Source organism: Bos indicus x Bos taurus, chromosome 8 (genome assembly GCF_003369695.1).
Source record: "Bos indicus x Bos taurus breed Angus x Brahman F1 hybrid chromosome 8, Bos_hybrid_MaternalHap_v2.0, whole genome shotgun sequence".
Classification (NCBI taxonomy): Eukaryota; Metazoa; Chordata; class Mammalia; order Artiodactyla; family Bovidae; genus Bos; species Bos indicus x Bos taurus.
In genome coordinates this window covers 62,191,168-62,210,249 of record NC_040083.1, presented here as the reverse complement: position 1 = coordinate 62,210,249, position 19,082 = coordinate 62,191,168, and the positions used below count along the sequence as shown (strand labels likewise).

At 44.4% G+C, this 19,082-nt stretch overlaps 1 protein-coding gene across 1 annotated transcript in view; it reads right to left on the bottom strand.

Annotated features, from left to right (window-relative positions):
- Positions 1–19,082, bottom strand: part of LOC113897218 (stimulated by retinoic acid gene 6 protein-like) — a 44,752-nt gene that overhangs the window by 22,826 nt on the left and 2,844 nt on the right. Inside the window, exons 2-4 of the mRNA XM_027549708.1 lie at positions 6,080–6,155; positions 4,220–4,317; positions 2,997–3,127 (exon numbers count right to left, since the gene is read on the bottom strand). Of these exons, the coding sequence (XP_027405509.1) occupies positions 2,997–3,127; positions 4,220–4,317; positions 6,080–6,155 (305 nt within the window). The remainder of the gene's footprint in view (positions 1–2,996; positions 3,128–4,219; positions 4,318–6,079; positions 6,156–19,082) is intronic.

Below are 19,082 nucleotides of genomic sequence, written 5' to 3'. Positions count from 1 at the left end.
AGGGTGTCCTTTCTAAGTGTCTGCTTTGGGCTGGGGCACAGAACAGGCATCAAGGACACAGGAGGAATGAACAAAGTTCTTGCTTTGAGATACTTACAATACAATAGGGAAGACAAAGAGGAAAGTAAATGATGTGATATGTATGAAAGTAGAGGCATATTCAGAGTGCTATGAGGGCAAGAAGAGAAAGTCATGGACCTCACCTAGGGTCTGAGTATGAGGGAAGGCATCCTGGAGGTGATGACATTTAGCAAGGCCATGAAATATAAGAAGGACAGGACAAGCCCAGGGTGACAGAGAAACTGTTGGCAGTAGGAATTCAAAATGAAAAGGATAAGAACATTAGGAGCTGGGAACTAGTGAGTCCAGACAAAAGTGGAGGGAAGAAGTCAACTTAGAGAATGTGCGGTTATAATGAGGATACATATATAAAATCACTTTGTGAAAACAGAAGAGGGAACCCTTGAGCCATGAAGCAAGAAACAATGTTCTGGCCCAGCCAGATGCTCAACATATTCGTTTTCAAGGAAACACAGGTCAAGACAACAGTCAGATAGTACTTCATACCTACTCAAATGCCTATATCTTTTTAAAATGAAAATAGCAAGTGTTGGATAGGATGTGGAAAAATTGGAAACTTCACACCTTGCAGGTCAATGGAACTAAATGGAGAGCCCAGAAATAGACCCATACACATGTGTAGTCAATCAGTTTTCAATAAAGGTGCAAAGGCAGTTTAGTAGGCAAAGAATAGATTTTTGCAACAAGTAGTGTTGCAAATAAATGGATAGTCAAAGGCAAAAAAAAAAGAGAGAGAATTCATTCCACACCTTACACTATAAGCAAAAAATTAATATGCATCATAGACCTAAATGCAAACACCATAAGACTAAAACCTCTAGAAAGAACAAATAAGAAAATTTAAGTGATCTTAGATTAGGCAAAGATTTCTTATATGATACCATAAAAATAAAAATGAAAATATTAGACTTCCTCAAAATTGTAAATGGCAGCTCTTCAAAAGACACTGTCGATAGAATGAAAACACAAGTCACAGATTGGGTGAAAATACTTGTGATTCATACATCTGATAAAATACTTATATATAGATTATATTAAAAAGAAAACTCTCAAAACTCAACAATAAGAAAACAAAAAACAACCCAATTTTTTAAAGTAGGCAAATGATTGAAAAGACAATTCATCAAAGAAGGTAGAGGGATAGCAAATAAGCATGAAAATATGCTCAACATCATTAGTCATTACAAAAGCGCAAATTAAAACCACAATAAGATACCACTACATGCTTCTTGCTGCTGCTGCTGCTGCTAAGTCGCTTCAGTCATGTCCGACTCTGTGCGACCCCATAGATGGCAGCCCACCAGGCTCCCCCGTCCCTGGGATTCTCCAGGCAATAACACTGGAGTGGGTTGCCATTTCCTTTTCCAATGCAAGAAAGTGAAAAGTGAAAGTGAAGTCGCTCAGTCGTGTCCGACTCTTAGCGACCCCATGGACTGCAGCCTACCAGGCTCCTCCATCCATGGGATTTTCCAGGCAAGAGTACTGGAGTGGGGTGCCATTGCCTTCTCCGTCATGCTTCTTAGAAAGGCTGAAATTAAAAAGACTGACCATGTGTTGTCAAGAACAAGAGAAACTGAAACTCTCATACACTGAGGAAGGTAATCAAAACTGGAAAAAAATCACTTTGAAAAATAGTCTGACAGTTTCTTTTAAAATATAATCTACTTCATGGTCTTAATAATCCAGACATCCACTCATAGGTATTTACCCAAGAAAAATGGAAACATACAAGGACTTGTAATCCTTTTAGCAGCTCTATTTGTAATAGCCAAAAACTGAAAATAAATCAAATGTCTGTCAACTGGTGAATGGGTAAACTGTGGTCTCTCCATATAGTGGAACACTACTCAGAAATGAAAAAGGAATTATTTCTGATACATGCTAAACATGTATGGATCTCAAAATAATGATGCTGGTGAGTGAAAGAAGACAAATAATTCCCCCAAGGTCGGGGGAGGGGGGCGGGAAGTGCATTACCTGTGATTCCATTTATATAATTGCCTGAGGCTAGGGGTGATGACCAGATACAGGTGGGAAGAAGAGAGTACAAAGGGGAAAAAGTTAACTCTGGGGTTCATCATGATGATTGTGGTAATGATTTCATAGATGTAAACATTTGCCATGGGCTTTCCAGGTGGCTGAGTGGTAAAGAATCCGCCTGCCAACACAGGAGACGCAGGTTCAGTCTCTGGATTGGGAAGATCCTCTGGAGAAGGAAATGGCAACCCCCTCCAGTATTCTTGCCTGAGAAATCCCATTGATAAAGGAGCCTGGTGGGCTGGAGTCCATGGGATTGCAAAAGACATGACTGAGTGACTAAACAACAAGAAACATTTGCCAAATCTTAACTTATATACTTCTAAGAGATATATCATTTGGTTTTAATTTTCATCAAAAACTCTTAAAAACTAGAGAGATATTGTAGGCGTTTGCTCATAGAGGACTGGAACTCAGGAGAGAGAACTGAACTGGACAGGAGAGGTTTGGGAGTCATCAGATTAGGGATGATTGAACTGTAGGAGAGCCCAGGGCATGGGGAACAAAGAGGCCTCAGATCAATGGCCAGAGAAGTAAGCACAGTTATTTGAGGAAGCATCTGAATGCTTACTGATAGCAAGAAGGCAGTCATAGCTATCACTCAGGAGAGATGTTTAGTGCAGGTGACAGAGAAGCTACCTTCTGAGCCTTCATTCTACTATGTCGAAAGAACCCCTGAATCTAACTAGGAGAAAACGCCGGCAAATGAGCTTTGAAACTCTGTGGGCTCAACATTGACCTTGGGTAAGTAATAAGCTGAAAAGAATGCTGACAGTCCACAAAGTGTGTCCCCTGACCCCAGAGAACCCCTGCCATGCCGTCTCTGAGCAAGAATGTCCGTGGTGAAATTCCCAGCAGGTGTGAGGCAGTGCGTGTACCTTGGGCCCACTGCGGGACCAGCAGGGGCTGGTAACCTTCCGAGAACAAGAACATGACCTTATTGGCTGTGGCCCCAAAGGCGACTCCGTAGGACCATCGGTTACTGAAAGTGCCCACGAAGTCCAGAGGTCTGTGAATAAGAGAAACAAGTCATGAAGCCAGAAGTGACTCACTCCCACAGTTCACCTCCAAAGTTAACTACCCTGTGCTGGGGAGGAATTATTGATTAGTGAACTATTCATTTCCTTGGTGGCTCAGCAGTAAAGAATCCGCCTGCAATGCAGGAGATGTGTGTTCAATCCTGGGTCTGGAAGATCCCCTGGAGAAGGAAATGGCAACCGACTCCAGTATTTTGGCCTGGGAAATCCCATGGACAGAAGAGCCTTGGTGGGCTACAGTCCATGGGGTTGTAAAAGAGTTGGACACGACTTAGAGACGAAACAACAACATATCCTGAGGCTCTCTGTGCCGATCTTTGGGCTAAATGTGGATTCAGGGTACTGAAGCGAGGGAGACAAAATCTTGCCCTGGAGAAGTTCCAAGTCTGCGGAACAAAAGCAAGGACACCAGCAGCCATGACAACAAGCAAAATGGGCAAGTGACTCACTTCTCTGAGCCTGAGCTTATTCATCCATCACATGAGGATAACAATCTCTACCTTGTTGGGGTTCATCAGAGTAATGTAGTTAAAGCGGATGGGTCAGTGCCTGGGTCACAGTCAGTGTGCAATAAATGCTAACTGTATCATCAACATTATTATTAATTACAGAGTGATGAGGCAGAGATGTGAAAATTAGAACTCAAGGAAAAATGTGGTAAGGGGAGCAGAGATTCAGAATGGCAGAGCCAGAAAGGCCCTGAAATCTGCCTGGACCACCCAGCTCTCCTGGGACATGACTCATGCTTGCTGCCCCCAGTGATGGGGAACTCTCTCCCCTCTGCTTTCTGGAGTAGCCATGGTGCTGAGCGTGGGAGGGCCCTTCCCACAGTGAGCTGAGCCTCCTTGAGATGTCTTAAGCATAGCTGGGCAGCCCTGGGTGCTGAGGGCACAATGGCTTGGAACTGCATTCTGAATTCTCTGGGCATTGGGTGGGTTGGGGAAGGGAGGGGCAGGGCTATTCTTGGTGGGGAGGTAACTAGGAGTTAGCCTGGCCTTACAAATGGTGTTGGTCCCAAACACAGAGTACCCCAAGCTGTGGTTATGAACCTTGGCTCAACTCACACGATCATTCCGAAGCGGTTCCGCAGAAGGTAAGTGTCATCTCTCTCTCTCTGTTGCTCTCTTCTTTGCAGAAAGGACAAGACCAAAATGATGAAAAACTATAGGAAGAGAAGATGAGTTTGCCATCAGGGAATGTTCATCCTCAGACCTTCTGTGCCCTTACTGAAGGAGAGTGTGTGGGTGACCAGAGCACTCAGAATGTCTAGGACTCAAACTCCAGACTCAGGGAGCTGGCTATGTGCACCCTTAAGTTTCCAGAATGTTTTGTACTGAGCTTCCTTTTGTGTTGGCCTAAATGAACATGGGTTCAAATCTTTCTTTCCCACTCACTGGCTTGAAGGGAGACTTAACTTCTCTGAATCTCAGTGTCCTCTTCTGTTAAAACAAACAAACACACAAACAAACAGATAATTGTTAGGTGGCAAATCCTTCTTTGCTTTTTATTCCTGTGGATTCAGTCATCCCTCCGATACTTGATGCCCCTTTCCTGTTTTCCTTTTACTAGAAGTATCCCAAGAATTATCAACACTTGGCATCTCCATTTCCTGACCTCTCACTTGCTCTTCGACCCCCTAACCTGGCTTCTACCACCATCACTCCATGGAAGCAGTGCTGGTCAAAGTCGCTAATTACCACCTTGTTGCTCAACCCAAATGTAAACATTAAGCCAGGTCTGCTTGACCTTTCAGCAGCATTCACTGTTGACCTTTTCCTCCTCTTTGAAATACTCTCTTCTCTATGCTTCTGTCAGCCACACTTCTGGTTTTCTTCCAGTACTTCTCAGTCTCCTTTGCTGGATCATTCTTTACCCAGCTGCTAGATGTGGAGGTCCCCATGGTTCACTCCAAGGACCGCTCCTCTTACTCCTCGACTCTCTCTTCCTCAGTGATCCTACCCATGTCCATGCTTTCCATGGCCACAAACACATAGAAGACTCACAAACTTAAATTTCCATCCCAGACTTGGTCCAGAATTGTATGTCCAACTACACAGTTAGTATTTCTTTTTGATGTGTTGAATGCTTTTTAAATTCAGTATGTCTTAAATGGAACTCATGAGTTTCCTCCCTGTCTTGTTCCTTTACCCGCACCAAACTTGGATCTCTTCTAATTTTCCTTAACAAGGGAATGGCAAATACCACCATCCTTCCAACTGTGCAAATCAGAAACTGAAGAGTCATTCTCTCCCTTACCTCTGTAACCAACCTGTTAGTAGGTCCTACTGATTTTACCTTCTGAACATCTCAAGTTGACCACCATCATCTATGATGATGTAAAATTACCTCACCTGGACCTCTGCAACCATCTCCTCATTGGTCTTCCCTCCTCTCTTGCCTGCCTCCAACCTGATCCCTACTTGCAGCCAGAGTGATCGTTTCAACACTGATCTGATCCCACCATACTCATGCCAGAAATCCTCCAATTACTACCCATTGTATTTAGAACAAAGACAAATCTCCTTTACACAGGGTCTGGCCCTGAGCCACCTCCCCAGACACTTCTACCTCATTCTCCACTCCAGCCCCACTTGCCTTCTCAGCTCCTCACAGTCTCCATGTTCCCTGCCCCCATGGAGCCTTTGCACAAGCTCTTCTCTTTGCTTGAAATGTTCTTTACTACATCTTCCAACAGACCTTAGCTCCAGCATTGCTTCCTCAGAAAAACCTATTTGGACTTCCCTACAAGTCAGTGTTCCTGACTCTTGGGACCTTCAAAGCCTTCTTCTGCCTGTGTTTTTGGTGCATAATGTAAGTCAGCAAGTCTCTGCTGACCTATTCAGACCCCTGTGGAAGCCTGTGTATGGGCGGGGGGGTCGGCTCCCCTTCTCTCCCCTCACTGACCCTCCTCTGCCTTCACTTACTGATGGGATGAGGGAGTAATGGAGGAAGAGCTCCATGTCCACTGAGATGTCACAAGTGCCATTTAGCTGCCTGGTCCTGAAAAACAACCAAAATACCCATTCACATCATCAGTCACTGTTGTGGTCATTGACCCTTCAGCCTTGAGCATCACTGTCAGGAATTTGACTTGTAGCCCACTGAGATCACCTGATCTTTTTTAACGTCACTTTCTGAGTCAGTGCCGCTCACCTGTGATGTGTCTTCCCTAAGTGGATTAGTCTTCTTTAACTCTTTCCCCAGCTTAATTATTTATACAGCTGTCCTACTAACTGGCTCTAACTCCTTCTTTTCTTGGTGACATAGTCCAGGACAGATTCAGGTTTCCTTGGAGCCCAAAGCTTATTATTTGGATGTCCTTTTCAAATAAAACTACAAAAATATCTTACCTGCTCATATTTTAAAGAAAACACATCACCATGTAAACAGTTAACCAAGGTGCCTCCCACCCTCCCAGAGCCTTGGTGGGGTCCTGCAAGTGAGAAGTCCTGAGACTTAAGCTCCAGAAACTTCACAGGAAAGCAGTCTTTCGACATGGTTTTTTGTAATCAGAGGTCAAGAAGCATCTGCTCACTCTGATTCACTGCTGGGCTACTGGGGCAGGACAGCAGTCATCTGGACGGCAGGCTGTGGACTTTGTCCTCTCCAGACCTCACAGCCTGCAGAACAGGGCTGCTGGGGTCTCCTGTCTGAAACACATGCCAGCAGGCTTGTGGCCTCTTTGAGAGGGACCTGCTCCTCTTTGGGGTCCCAGCACAGTTTTTCTCGCCACTCTGACTTGCACTGCACCACCTCAGCACATGCTCACCCTCCAGATCCTTGCTCACTCTGTGCCCCACTCCTGCAGCATCCATCTGGCCATTCCCCAGACTTCCCTCCTGGCCAGCTTTCCCCTCAGAAGTCTCAGGGAAGAGCACTTCTCAGGGGAACCCATGAACATAACATGTGTGTGTGGGTGCTAAGTCACTTCAGTCGTGTCCGACTCTTTGCAACCCCATAGACCGTATACAGCCTGACAGCCTCCTCTGTCCATGGGATTCTCCGGGCAAGAATACTGGAGCAGGTTGTCATGCACTCCTCTGGGGAATCTTCTCCACCTAGAGATCAAACCCGCATCTCTTGTCTCCTGCGTTGGCAAGCAGGTTCTTTACAACTACTGCCACCTGGGAAGCCAGAGCATAACATATTCCCTTGAAATCCTTTGCAATTCCAGTACTCCATGGTGATGTCTAAACCATAGGACTGAATATTCTAGAAGTGGTGGGGTAGTGGTGGTGGGGACTCATGCTGTTAGAAATGTGACAGAACTGTAAAAATCAGAACTCCAGTTTTTGGAAGGTAAATTAAGCACATACATCAGTCTCCCCATCCTATACAAAAGCCTCAAATTTTAAAAGAAAGGAAAAAATAGCCATATTTGAAAGCAGGAAAGAAGTCTATCAGGTACACAGAAACTATTAGAAGATGCTCAATGATGGAGTGCAATTAGGACAAGATCAAAGAGAAAAAGCATTAGCCAGCATGGCTGCAGACTGTGACCACGAAAAAAGTGCTCTGCATCCACATGCAAGAGGCTGACACAGGTGGGGGCTGCTGACAGACCACAAAATGAAGAGTTGGGGGGCCACAGACCCAACGGTCCTCTCATCATGCTGATCAGCCAGGGGCAAGGAGTTTATCTCTCTGGGAATAGTATACATGCGTCAGAGAGAAAAGGCAGTGCCCCAGATCACAGGTGGCACCTGGGAGGGACCAGGCTCTTTGGATGAAGATCGGCTGCTGAGGTACCCCATCTATCGGCACATCCCACCTCTACCCTGCTGCACGGAAAGCACACTTTAGTATTAGCTGCTGCAGCAGCTGCCATCCCAAATAAATATCCCAGTGGAAAGCTCTATCACAAAGATAAGCACCCAGTCTAGAACCATCAAACATGAGGAAAGATTACACTATGAAAGGGAGCCAAAAATTCGATGGACAGAGGTGGTATCTTGAGGAAATAAAGCTAATACAGAACTTCTTTTAGACACAGTGTAGAGGAAATGGTTCACAAGAAGAATGAACCTAGGAGGAAGATATTGTTGCCGTTTAGTCACTAAGCCATGTCCAACTCTTGGCAACTCCATGGGCCGTAGCCCGCCAGACTCTTCTGTCCATTGGATTTCCCAGGCAAGAATACTGGAGTGGGTTGTCATTTCCTTCTCCAGGGGATTTTCTTGACCCAGGGATCGGACCTGCATCTCCTGCACTGCAGGCAGATTCTTTACCACTGAGCCACCAGGGAAGCCCCCTAGGAAGAAGTAGAGGGATGCAAAAAGTCACAATAAGCAAAGAAATTAGCAAAACTTCCCATTATTCCCGAGCACAGAATTTTAAACACACACACATATATATTAACACACACATTGTTAGAAACACAAGGACTCAAAAAGACCTGTTCTAAAAGAAATACTGGAGAAAATTCTCAATTAAGAAGAAAAACGAATCTAGGAGGAAGGGGAAGGATTTAAAAGCAACAACAAATGGAGGAATTAGGGGGGAAATAGCTAGATAAGTAATTATTGTGAAATAAAATGTTTGAAATGTCAATTTGGAGTTGAAATACCAGATGATACCTCACATGGAAGGGTAGGAACACACGTGGATATAAAGGGAAGTGAAATGATGACCAAGTTCTTGTCATGTTTAGGAGGATGGTATAGAAATCTGTTTTATTTTTCTGGGATTTATAAGTAAAATATAATTCTAAGTAGGTATGTTAAAAGTCCACAGTTAGCTACCAGAGGGATATAAATGGAAAGCAAATCAATGTACTAAAAAGTGAATAAGAAATAAAAATTCAATCACTCCAACAAATCACAGGAAAAGAAAAAAATTAAATAAAGACCCAAATTGAAACACCACAAGAACAAAACTGTCCAAAGAATAGTAAGCCACCAGCAAGGGAAGAAATACCAACATTCAATAAATTCTTAAAATTTCAACCAGTAATAAAAGGAGAAATTAAGATGAAATGCTGCCTTATCTATTTTTACTGTTTATCTATTTGCATGGCTGCACGGGGTCTTAGCTGCAATGTGCAGGGTCTTCAGTCTTTGTTGCAGTATGTGGGATCTTCAGTTGCAGCATGTCAACTCTAAGTTGGGACATGGAGGATTTTGTTCCCTGACCAGGGATTAAACCTGGGTCCCCTGCATTGGGAGCATGGAATATTAGCCACCGGACTGTTGCCCTAATGGTCTGGGAGTGAGCGACGAGAATGAAGACAGAACAGGAAATCTGGTGCAATGGGTCAGGGGACCTGGCCGCTATTGGACTGAGGGAGTAATTTTGATTAATGGTTCCTATGGAATTGTATGGGACTGGTCCCCTAAGGGGTATGTAGTCTCTAATCGCTCTCATAAAAATCGGTCCTACAGTCCTCACAAAAGGCTGCACTGGCAGATGCATAAAGTCTTTGACCATACTAATATTACCACTCATTCAGACCATCCAATTACATGGCATGCTAGTGGCATGCCATCCCCCTTCCCACAACCGGATAAAGGAAGAGGGCAAGGAGAGATTTGGAGATTGGCTTTAAGTCTTAAAAAATTCCAAATTTGGGATGGACATTATTCTGATAAAACTCATTATTTACTGATATTTAATACCAGTACAAACTGGACATTTTATATTCCGTCTTGTGTGAGAGATTCTTACGTGCTCTTGAAAGGAACAGTTTCTATCAATGGAAGCGTACAAGAACTTTCTTGCCAGGACTGCAAATTATACACTTGCTTAAATTCTTCACTTTATAATTCTAATCACTCATTTGTTACATTAAGAAGGAGATTGGGAATATGGCTTCCAGTAAATCAAACCAGACCTTGGGAAGGTTCTCCTGAAACACATGCCCTTTTAAAGGTTATAAAGAAAGTACTACAACGTTTCAAAAGTTTATTGGACTCCTTATAGCAGCTATTGTGGGAATTATCACTATAGCCCTGACCGCAGCAGTAGCTGGAGTGGCATTGCATCAGACTATACAAGCGACTACATTTGTACAGCAGTGGCACCAAGATGCAAGTTCTGCCTGGGGAAGTCAAACCCACATAGACCAAGAAATTAATGAACGATTGATTGATTTAGAAAATGCAGTTCTCCTACTAGGGGACGAAGTACAAAATTTTAAATCGCAACTTCATCTTAAGTGTGATTGGAATATCTCTTCATTTTGTGTCACACCTCACAAATATAACCAAAGTGAATATACTTGGGATCAATCATTTAAACATTTGAGAAGACATGTTCGTAATAATTTATCCTCAGATATTTCCCAATTATGGCTACTATTTCTAGTATGCAGAATGCTCACTTACAATTACTCCCAGAAACTGATTTATTTGAAGAAATTGAGGAAAGCTTACATAAACTTAACCCCATGATGTGGATTAGAACTTTAGGAGGAGGCTTGCTTGGTACTATAATATCAGGATGTATGTCTTTAACTGTTTTGTGTCTAGTCCTCAGATGCACAAGAATTGATGAAGAAAAAGATTTGGACTATGCTCAGACGGTGTATCTACTCCTGAAAAAACAGAAGGGGGGAAGATGTACTGGGAATTCCTAACAATGTACTTTCACAGCCTTGAGAAATTCCACAGAAATAGCACCTGGAAAAACAGCATATATTAAGAAATTGTAAATATATATATATATATATATACACACACACACACACACACACACATATATATATATATATATATATATAAAAGAAATTGTGTTAATGATAATCTGTCATGGTTTTCTTAAGAATCATCTCCTTGTTACAACCCCCCAAGGCCAGACCCAGAAGGGAGTATGACTGGGATGATGAAAGAATGGACCTTGTAACTTCGGGTCAGCATCAGGCATGAACGTTGCCTATGCACTCGCTAATTGTTTCCGAGACTAGCCCAAAAGTGAGAGGCCTGGGGTAAAAACAAGGGGATCTGGACTGTCAGTGTAGTGTCTTGGGAAAGATAAGATAAAAAAAGTCTTGTAGTCTGCAATTCGGAATAAAAGCTGGACTCAGAGTGGACTCTGCACCTCAGTCCAATAGAGGCTGCAGGTCCCCTGACCCATTGCACCAGATTTTGTGTTCTGTCTTCATTCTGGTCACTCGCTTCCGGACTATTAGGACAACACTGGACCTCCAGAGAAGACCCTGTCTTATCTATTAAAGTGGGAGTTATTGACAATACTACTCAGAATTACTGAAGGTCAAGACAAGTTGGTATTCATTTACTGGTAATCAAAGTGCAAGGAGATATAGCCATTCTGTGGATTAATTTTGCAGTATATACCGAGAGCTGTTAAAATACAGCAATTCCACTTCTAGGAATTCTAATTCTAAAAAATATACACTAAGGAAATAATCAGAGAGATGACTGGGGACATGTATTAGAATGCTAAAAATTTCATTCTTCCTCCCTCCCTCCCTCCTATGTATTCTTAACATTTTAAACGTAATATACGCTTATCGTAAAATATTCAGAATATTTACAAATGTAAAAAGTACTAATACAAGCCCTTTTCCCTTCCATAATTATGTTTTTTTAACCTGTAGTTTCAAGCAAAAATGGGACCAGACTAAAGTTGTCTTATTTGATTGATTTCTTCATTTAATCAATAAAAGAAAGGAAAAGATTTTTATTAAAGAAGGGCAATTTCTCATGTCAGAATACACAGACCCACAGATCTCTTTCTGTGGGGTGACTCTGCCTGCACATATTCACTGCTGGACCTGTCTCCTGCTTGGAGGGCTGAGACGAGAGTTAGTCTGGCAGTGGCTAGAAGCAGGTGAGCTCAGAGACAGTAGAGAGTGGAGCTCTCTAAATAAGGGCTCTATCTATGCCTCCCCTCCAGCATGAACAGGTGACCTTGACTTGGGGTCAACCCAAGTTAGAAGGCCACTGAGACCCCCTTCTTGGTCTCTGAGACTCACACTATTTCCTAATGGGTCCAGGGCTGTTGGGGCAGATCTGTTGAGGGGTGAGCCACAAAACAGCACCCCCAAGTGTAGAAAATCTAATTTCCACAGATGACAGCTTGGAACTGTGTTTGTGATATATTGTTAAGGGAAACATATTATAAAACAACATGATCCCAAGTTGTGAAGAGTGGTTATCTCTGTGTAGTGGGATTTGAGTCCATTCTACTTTTTAAAAGTGATTTTCCTGAATTTTCCAAGGGTACTGCATAGACGTAGTGTTGGCAACTGCTTAGAACAGTGCTTAATACAAAGTAGACAGCAATGAACATACGCTAAATGAATGACTGGGTTTTGTAATCAGGGAAAAGACTGGAGGTTTTTTGCTCAGGTCCCAGAGCAATAGAACACCATTCTGAAGGGAAGTTGCCCAAGAATCAACATAAAGTGAAAATATGCAAGATTTGTTCTATGATGGGGTATTAATTATAAATCTTTCATTAATTAAAAAGATAGAAAATTTAAAAATTGTTTAATAAATAAAAAATAAAGATTGAAAATTAAAAGTAATGAAGATGAGTCCAAGCAATGACACAGACCTGGTACATCTAGCGCACAGGTCATCTGCATTCCTAACTTCTTTCTCTGACGCTCCTGTGCTGATCGCCTGCTGGGGGCAGTACGGTGTCTCTGTGCCCCACAGTCCTGCTTCCTTTGGTCCTAATGTTATCACTCTATGGTCATCAAACATATGACAATAGCTTTTATCGATTGATGTCACTTTATTGTGTATCACTATCTCCTTAGGAATTCTGCTATTTTATGTTATCTTATGTAGTCTTTACAAGTCAGATCAGATCAGTTGCTCAGTCGTGTCCGACTCTTTGCAACCCCATGAATCGAAGCACGCCAGGCCTCCCTGTCCATCACCAACTCCCAGAGTTCACTCAGACTCACGTCCATCAAGTCAGTGATGCCATCCAGCCATCTCATCCTCTGTCGTCCCCTTCTCCTCTTGCCCCCAATCCCTCCCAGCATCAGAGTCTTTTCCAATGAGTCAACTCTTCACATGAGGTGGCCAAAGTACTGGAGTTTCAACTTTAGCATCATTCCTTCCAAAGAAATCCCAGGGCTGATCTCCTTCAGAATGGACTGGTTGGATCTCCTTGCAGTCCAAGGGACTCTCAAGAGTTTTCTCCAACACCACAGTTCAAAAGCATCAATTCTTTGGCACTCAGCCTTCTTCACAGTCCAACTCTCACATCCATACATGACCACTGGAAAAACCATAGCCTTGACTAGACGGACCTTTGTTGGCAAAGTAATGTCTCTGCTTTTGAATATGCTATCTAGGTTGGTCATAACTTTCCTTCCAAGGAGTAAGCGTCTTTTAATTTCATGGCTGCAGTCACCATCTGCAGTGATTTTGGAGCCCCCAAAAATAAAGTCTGACACTGTTTCCACTATTTCCCCATCTATTTTCCATGAAGTGATGGGACCAGATGCCATGATCTTCATTTTCTGAATGTTGAGCTTTAAGCCAACTTTTTCACTCTCCACTTTCACTTTCATCAAGAGGCTTTTGAGTTCCTCTTCACTTTCTGCCATAAAGGTGGTGTCATCTGCATATCTGAGGTTATTGATATTTCTCCCAGCAGTCTTGATTCCAGTTTGTGTTTCTTCCAGCCCAGCATTTCTCATGATGTACTCTGCATGTAAGTTAAATAAACAGGGTGACAATATACAGTCTTGATGAACTCCTTTTCCTATTTGGAACCAGTCTGTTGTTCCATGTCCAGTTCAAACTGTTGCTTCCTGACCTGCATACAAATTTCTCAAGAGGCAGGTCAGGTGGTCTGGTATTCCCATCTCTTTCAGAATTTTCCACAGTTTATTGTGATCCACACAGTCAAAGGCTTTGGCATAGTCAAGAAAGCAGAAATAGATGCTTTTCTGGAACTCTCTTGCTTTTTCGATGATCCAGCGGATGTTGGCAATTTGATCTCTGGTTCCTCTGCCTTTTCTAAAACCAGCTTGAACATCCAGAAGTTCATGGTTCACGTATTGCTGAAGCCTGGCTTGGAGAATTTTGAGCATTACGTTACTAGCGTGTGAGATAAGTGCAATTGTGCGGTAGTTTGAGCATTCTTTGGAATTGCCTTTCTTTGGGATTGGAATGAAAACTGACCTTTTCCAGTCCTGTGGCCACTGCTGAGTTTTCCAAATTTGCTGGCATATTGAGTGCAGCACTTTCACAGCATCATCTTTCAGGATTTGGAATAGCTCCACTGGAATTCCATCACCTCCACTAGCTTTGTTCGTAGTGATGCTTTCTAAGACCTGCGGGGAGCTGCCTGTGAGAACGGGGTCCTTTGTCTGAAGGACACAGCTCTGGGAGCTGCCTCAGTCCTTGAGGGTTTGCTTGCAAACATAGCTCTCTGTCCCGCCACCCCAGAGATTAGGCGCTTATTTACTGCAGGCACCTGGAGCTCTGTGCAAACTTCTCACGCACAGAGAAATGTTATCTGGTGTAAGAAATAATAACAGGGAGCCATTCCCATGCTCTCAAGATTTCTTGTGACTGTAAGATGTATAGGCCAACCAAGAAAAAATGTCAACTGTCTTGTCTTTCTCGCGCTTTTCTGTATAAATATGAGATGTTGAATAAAGTTGGTGTCAGACTGCGTCCCTTCGTGGTGACGTGTCTGAACCTCTCGACCCCATCTTTGTAGTCTCTTGCTTTAGTTTCTTTCTTAGCCCCGCCGTGCACGTTCTCGGGACCTGATCAACTTTGCCAGCTGGCTCCGGCAAAGGCCCACTTGACTTCACATTCCAGGATGTCTGGCTCTAGGTGAGTGATCACACCATCGTGATTATCTGGGTCATGAAGATCTTTTTTGTACAGTTCTTCTGTGTATTCTTGCCATCTCTTCATAATATCTTCTCCTTCTGTTAGGTCCATACCATTAAGCAGATTGTAATAACTCCTTTTCAAAATGAGGAACTGGAGCCAGGAGAGGTTTCCTAACTGGCCCAGGAGGAGGCGAGGCTGGGAGCCAGGCACCGCTGTATGACACCATCCTCCCAGCCCCCGCTGCTAGCTCACGTGGCTCCTCAGAGCTCCGAGAGTTCGCTGACCTTCTGGGCTGCGGCTGACTCATCTCTGATCCTAAATCCAGCCCAGCACCTGGCACAGACAGGATTAGGGCATGTTTGTTAAATTCCATGGGAACTTCCCTCAGGAAGTTGAGGCCCAAAGAAGGCCAGTGAGCAGAAAACGTCACAAAGCCCAGGTTATTTCGAGTCCAGCTCAAGGTGCTCTGTGAGTGTGGCACCAGTCATCCTGGGGGCAGAAAAAAGGGAACTGGTTCCCACTGCTGAGAGCAGAGAAGGGTTGAGAAGGAGGAAGAGGTGTGTGCAGTGTGTTTGTGTTTGTGTGTGCATGTGTGTGCATGAGCATGCCTGTCCATGTGATGCCTCCAGCAATGAGGTGGCCTGTGTGCCAGGGTCTCTGGGGTCAGTCCAGCCCCACCTCTGTGAATCCCTTCAATCCCCTAACACACAGTCTCCTCCTAGTCCTGCCTGGAGCTGGAGGCAGATGTGATAGTATGCTCAAGCTGGCTTGTATCAGCTTAGGACTGTCACATTATCAGGAATTTTGCAAGCTAGTTTGTAAACACCACCATTGGCAAAAATTAAAATATACAAATACATAATTAAATAAATTATTAAAAAGGAAAGTAGTAAAGCCTGAAAACCCATCACTTCCTAATTACTTTGCTACCTTTTGCTGTGATTTATCTCTGGAGGTTATCTACATCTGTTATATGTGCAGGATGAAAACTCTATGTTATGGATTGTGCTACTCCCGTGCCTCCCTTCACACCTCCATTCAGCGACATCACATCATTAGCTTGAAATCAGCCAGGCTGGGAGTACTTACACCAGGGAGATGGGGGAGCACTACAAATCAGGCTCTGATTTATGTTCTGAGACTGTCTAGAAAGTGACAGAGAAAATGTTAACAAGGCAGATTAACTTTAAACATGTTTGTAGCCATTACATTATGAACAGCAAAAAAAAAAAAAGGAAATATTCTTCTAGAATTTAAAATTCTTATCTCATTCATCCAAAAAAGAGTTTCTGGAAAATGAAATTCTGACTCACACCTTGTTTCCACTGTTGCACGTTTGTCTTACTCATTAATGTCAATAAATATATCAACCAACACTCATGTCGGAAATAAACTCATGGGTCAATGGCAGGTTGACTACATATACAAGAGTTCTGGCAAAAATCAATGAAAGCATTCTGTGAGATTTAATTGGGTCTGTGCAGTTTGCAAGAAAGATCATTGTATATTTGTTATTTGTAAATTGTGTGTGATAATCTATTCTATCAGTACAATTCCTTGCTTTTGGACCAAAGAAAAGTTTTCTTTCTTGGGTTGGAGAGGGACTCTCACTGGCTGTTTCTACCTCCTCATATGCCAGACCCCATCTGCTCCTCTGTCCTCAGAGCATCTGGGGTCAGCCCTCTCCAGACTGAGTGCCCCCTCAGCTCCAATCCATGGGCAGCTGACCTGGCGTCCCTGGCCTCCTGCTAGGTGAGGGAGTGTCTGGAACTCCCCCGCCCTGGGTTCCTGATCACACAGTGGACTGAAGTCCTTCACCTGGTTAACCAGTAGCCTGAGTGCTCTGCACACCTGGCCCCGTGATCAATGTCCCGCTCCATGCTACAGGTTGTGGGGAGCAGGGCGGGAAGAACACAGCAATCTTGCCCAGAATGGCCCCTCTGTCCTCCAGAGCTGCCAGCCTCCTCTGAGGCCCTCATGCAAAGGCACCTGGCCAGGAAATACCACTTTAAGCCCACCCAGCCCTGCTGCTAAAAGTGCCGTGGCTTCCTAGTCTCAGATGAGCCCAGGGTCTCAGTTTGGTTACTTGTGAACTGAGATAGTTGGACTGCGTGGGACTCAGTCCACAATCACAGCAGGGAGCCCACTTTGTGGAAAAGTCTTCATACATCTGTGTCCCCCACTAGAGGAGGTGCTCCCTAGGGGCAAGGACCTTCCTCATTATTCTCATGTGCTCAGCTCCTGACCTGGCATGTGGCAACGACAGGTGCCCACTATTCTTAGTCATTCAGTCGTGTCCAACTCTTTTCAACCTCATGGACTGTAGCCCACCAGGCTCCTCTTTCCATGGGATTCTCCAGGCAAGAATACTGGAATGGGTTGCCATACCTTCCTCCAGGGGATCCTCCCAGTCAAGGGATAGAACCCAGGTCCCCCAAGTTGCAGGCAGATTCTTTACTATCTCAGCCACCAGGGAAACCCTGGTGCCCACTAATGCTTCCTAAATGGATAGATGGAAAGTTAACCTTTCTCAAGGGCCTACAGTATGTCAAGCTATTCCTCAAGGATATGCTTTTATTAACTAATTTAAGCTTCATGATAGCCCTGTGAGAGGTACTATCATCACCCCCATTTCACCTATGAGAAAACGGAAGCAGCAGAAGGTAAGGAAACACATCCAGGCTTCCCAGCTAGTGAGCGGCAGAGTCTGCATCCCCCTCAGGCTTGCCTCTGACAGCTTCCCCAGAAAGTCAGTCCCATGTGCCCTTCTGTCTGTTTCTCTCTCCATTGCTTGCTGCTCTGTCCCTGTCTGTTGCTCTCAGTGACTCTCTGAGAATCAGGAGAAGTTCTACAATGAGAGCCACACTGATATCCTGTTTTGATTCCATTTCTTCCCCAGGGCCGCTGTCTGTCTTCTCTGTGTGTCCAAATCAGTTTTTTTCTCCTTTGCCATGACTACTCCCTGGACTACTCATCTGGACCTTGCTGTACAGCTAGGATGAGGCTTCCCAGGTGACTTAGTAGGTAAAGAATGCCTGCAATGCAGGAGATGCAAGAGATTCGGCTTCGATTCCTGGCTCAGGAATCTCCCTTGGAGGAGGGCATGGCAACCCACTCCTGTCTTCTTGCCTAGAGAGTCCCATGGACAGAGGAGCCTGACGGGCTACAGTCCACGGGGTAGCAAATAGTGAGACACAACTGAAGTGACTGAACACTCATGCATGTACAGCTGGGGACGATCAGCTCTGGTTGGTAACCTCCATCAGAGGGTGACTATGGGCTGTTTTCATGCACTTGTGAGTCCTCAGATCTACCCAGAGGAAAAGCCTGGGATTTGGAGTTATAAACCTCGTGAGCTGGGGTGAATCATTTCTCCTGCTGAATCCTTGGTTGCTTTATCTGTAGAATGGATGGGATGCCAGCACTTTCCTAGATCCTTAGAGAACCGATAGGAATGGTGATTTGTTAACTGAGAAGTACCATGCTTGCTAGGCCTCAGGCCTGCTTCCACCTTCCCTACGAATACCTGCCACAGATGCTGTTTCATGAGGTGGGAGTGGAGTATTCCAGGCAGCAGCCTGGCCCCCAGCAGACCCTGGGGTCCCTCCTGGATGTGGGGTCTGACATTATCAAGAGACACAGGAGCCACAGAACCAAGGAGCTGGACTCCTGGCTGGGTGTCTTGGCTCCACTGTTTAACCAGCTGGTCAACTGACTCAGAGAGACAGAATCGGCTCAGCCAAGTTGGGAACAGAGCTCTTTCCCAGGGCAGAAGGACTGCAAGAATTTTCCTGTCTTGAGCAGGGCACTGTAGTAAATAACAGAGCTTTACAGTTTATAAAGAACCCTCATCACCAAGGTCTCACTGGATCCTCAGAGAACACCAGTCAGAGGGAGACTATCACTTGTTCTTGGTGGGACTCAAACACACGTGATAACTTTAAGATGAGCTATTGACTGGCCTTTCGTCTCTGGCCTGGTTCTTTGTTCCATCTCCTCCCAGGGCCTCCCTGTTTCCTCCTCTGGGTGTCCAGATCTCTGTTTACTCTCCTTTGCCTTGACCTTACCCCTTCAATTGGAGCTTACTGTTCAGAGAAGAATGGTCTGCATCTGGTAGCTACCCCCTTTTTGGGGAGAGTGTATGGAAGTGTTTTCA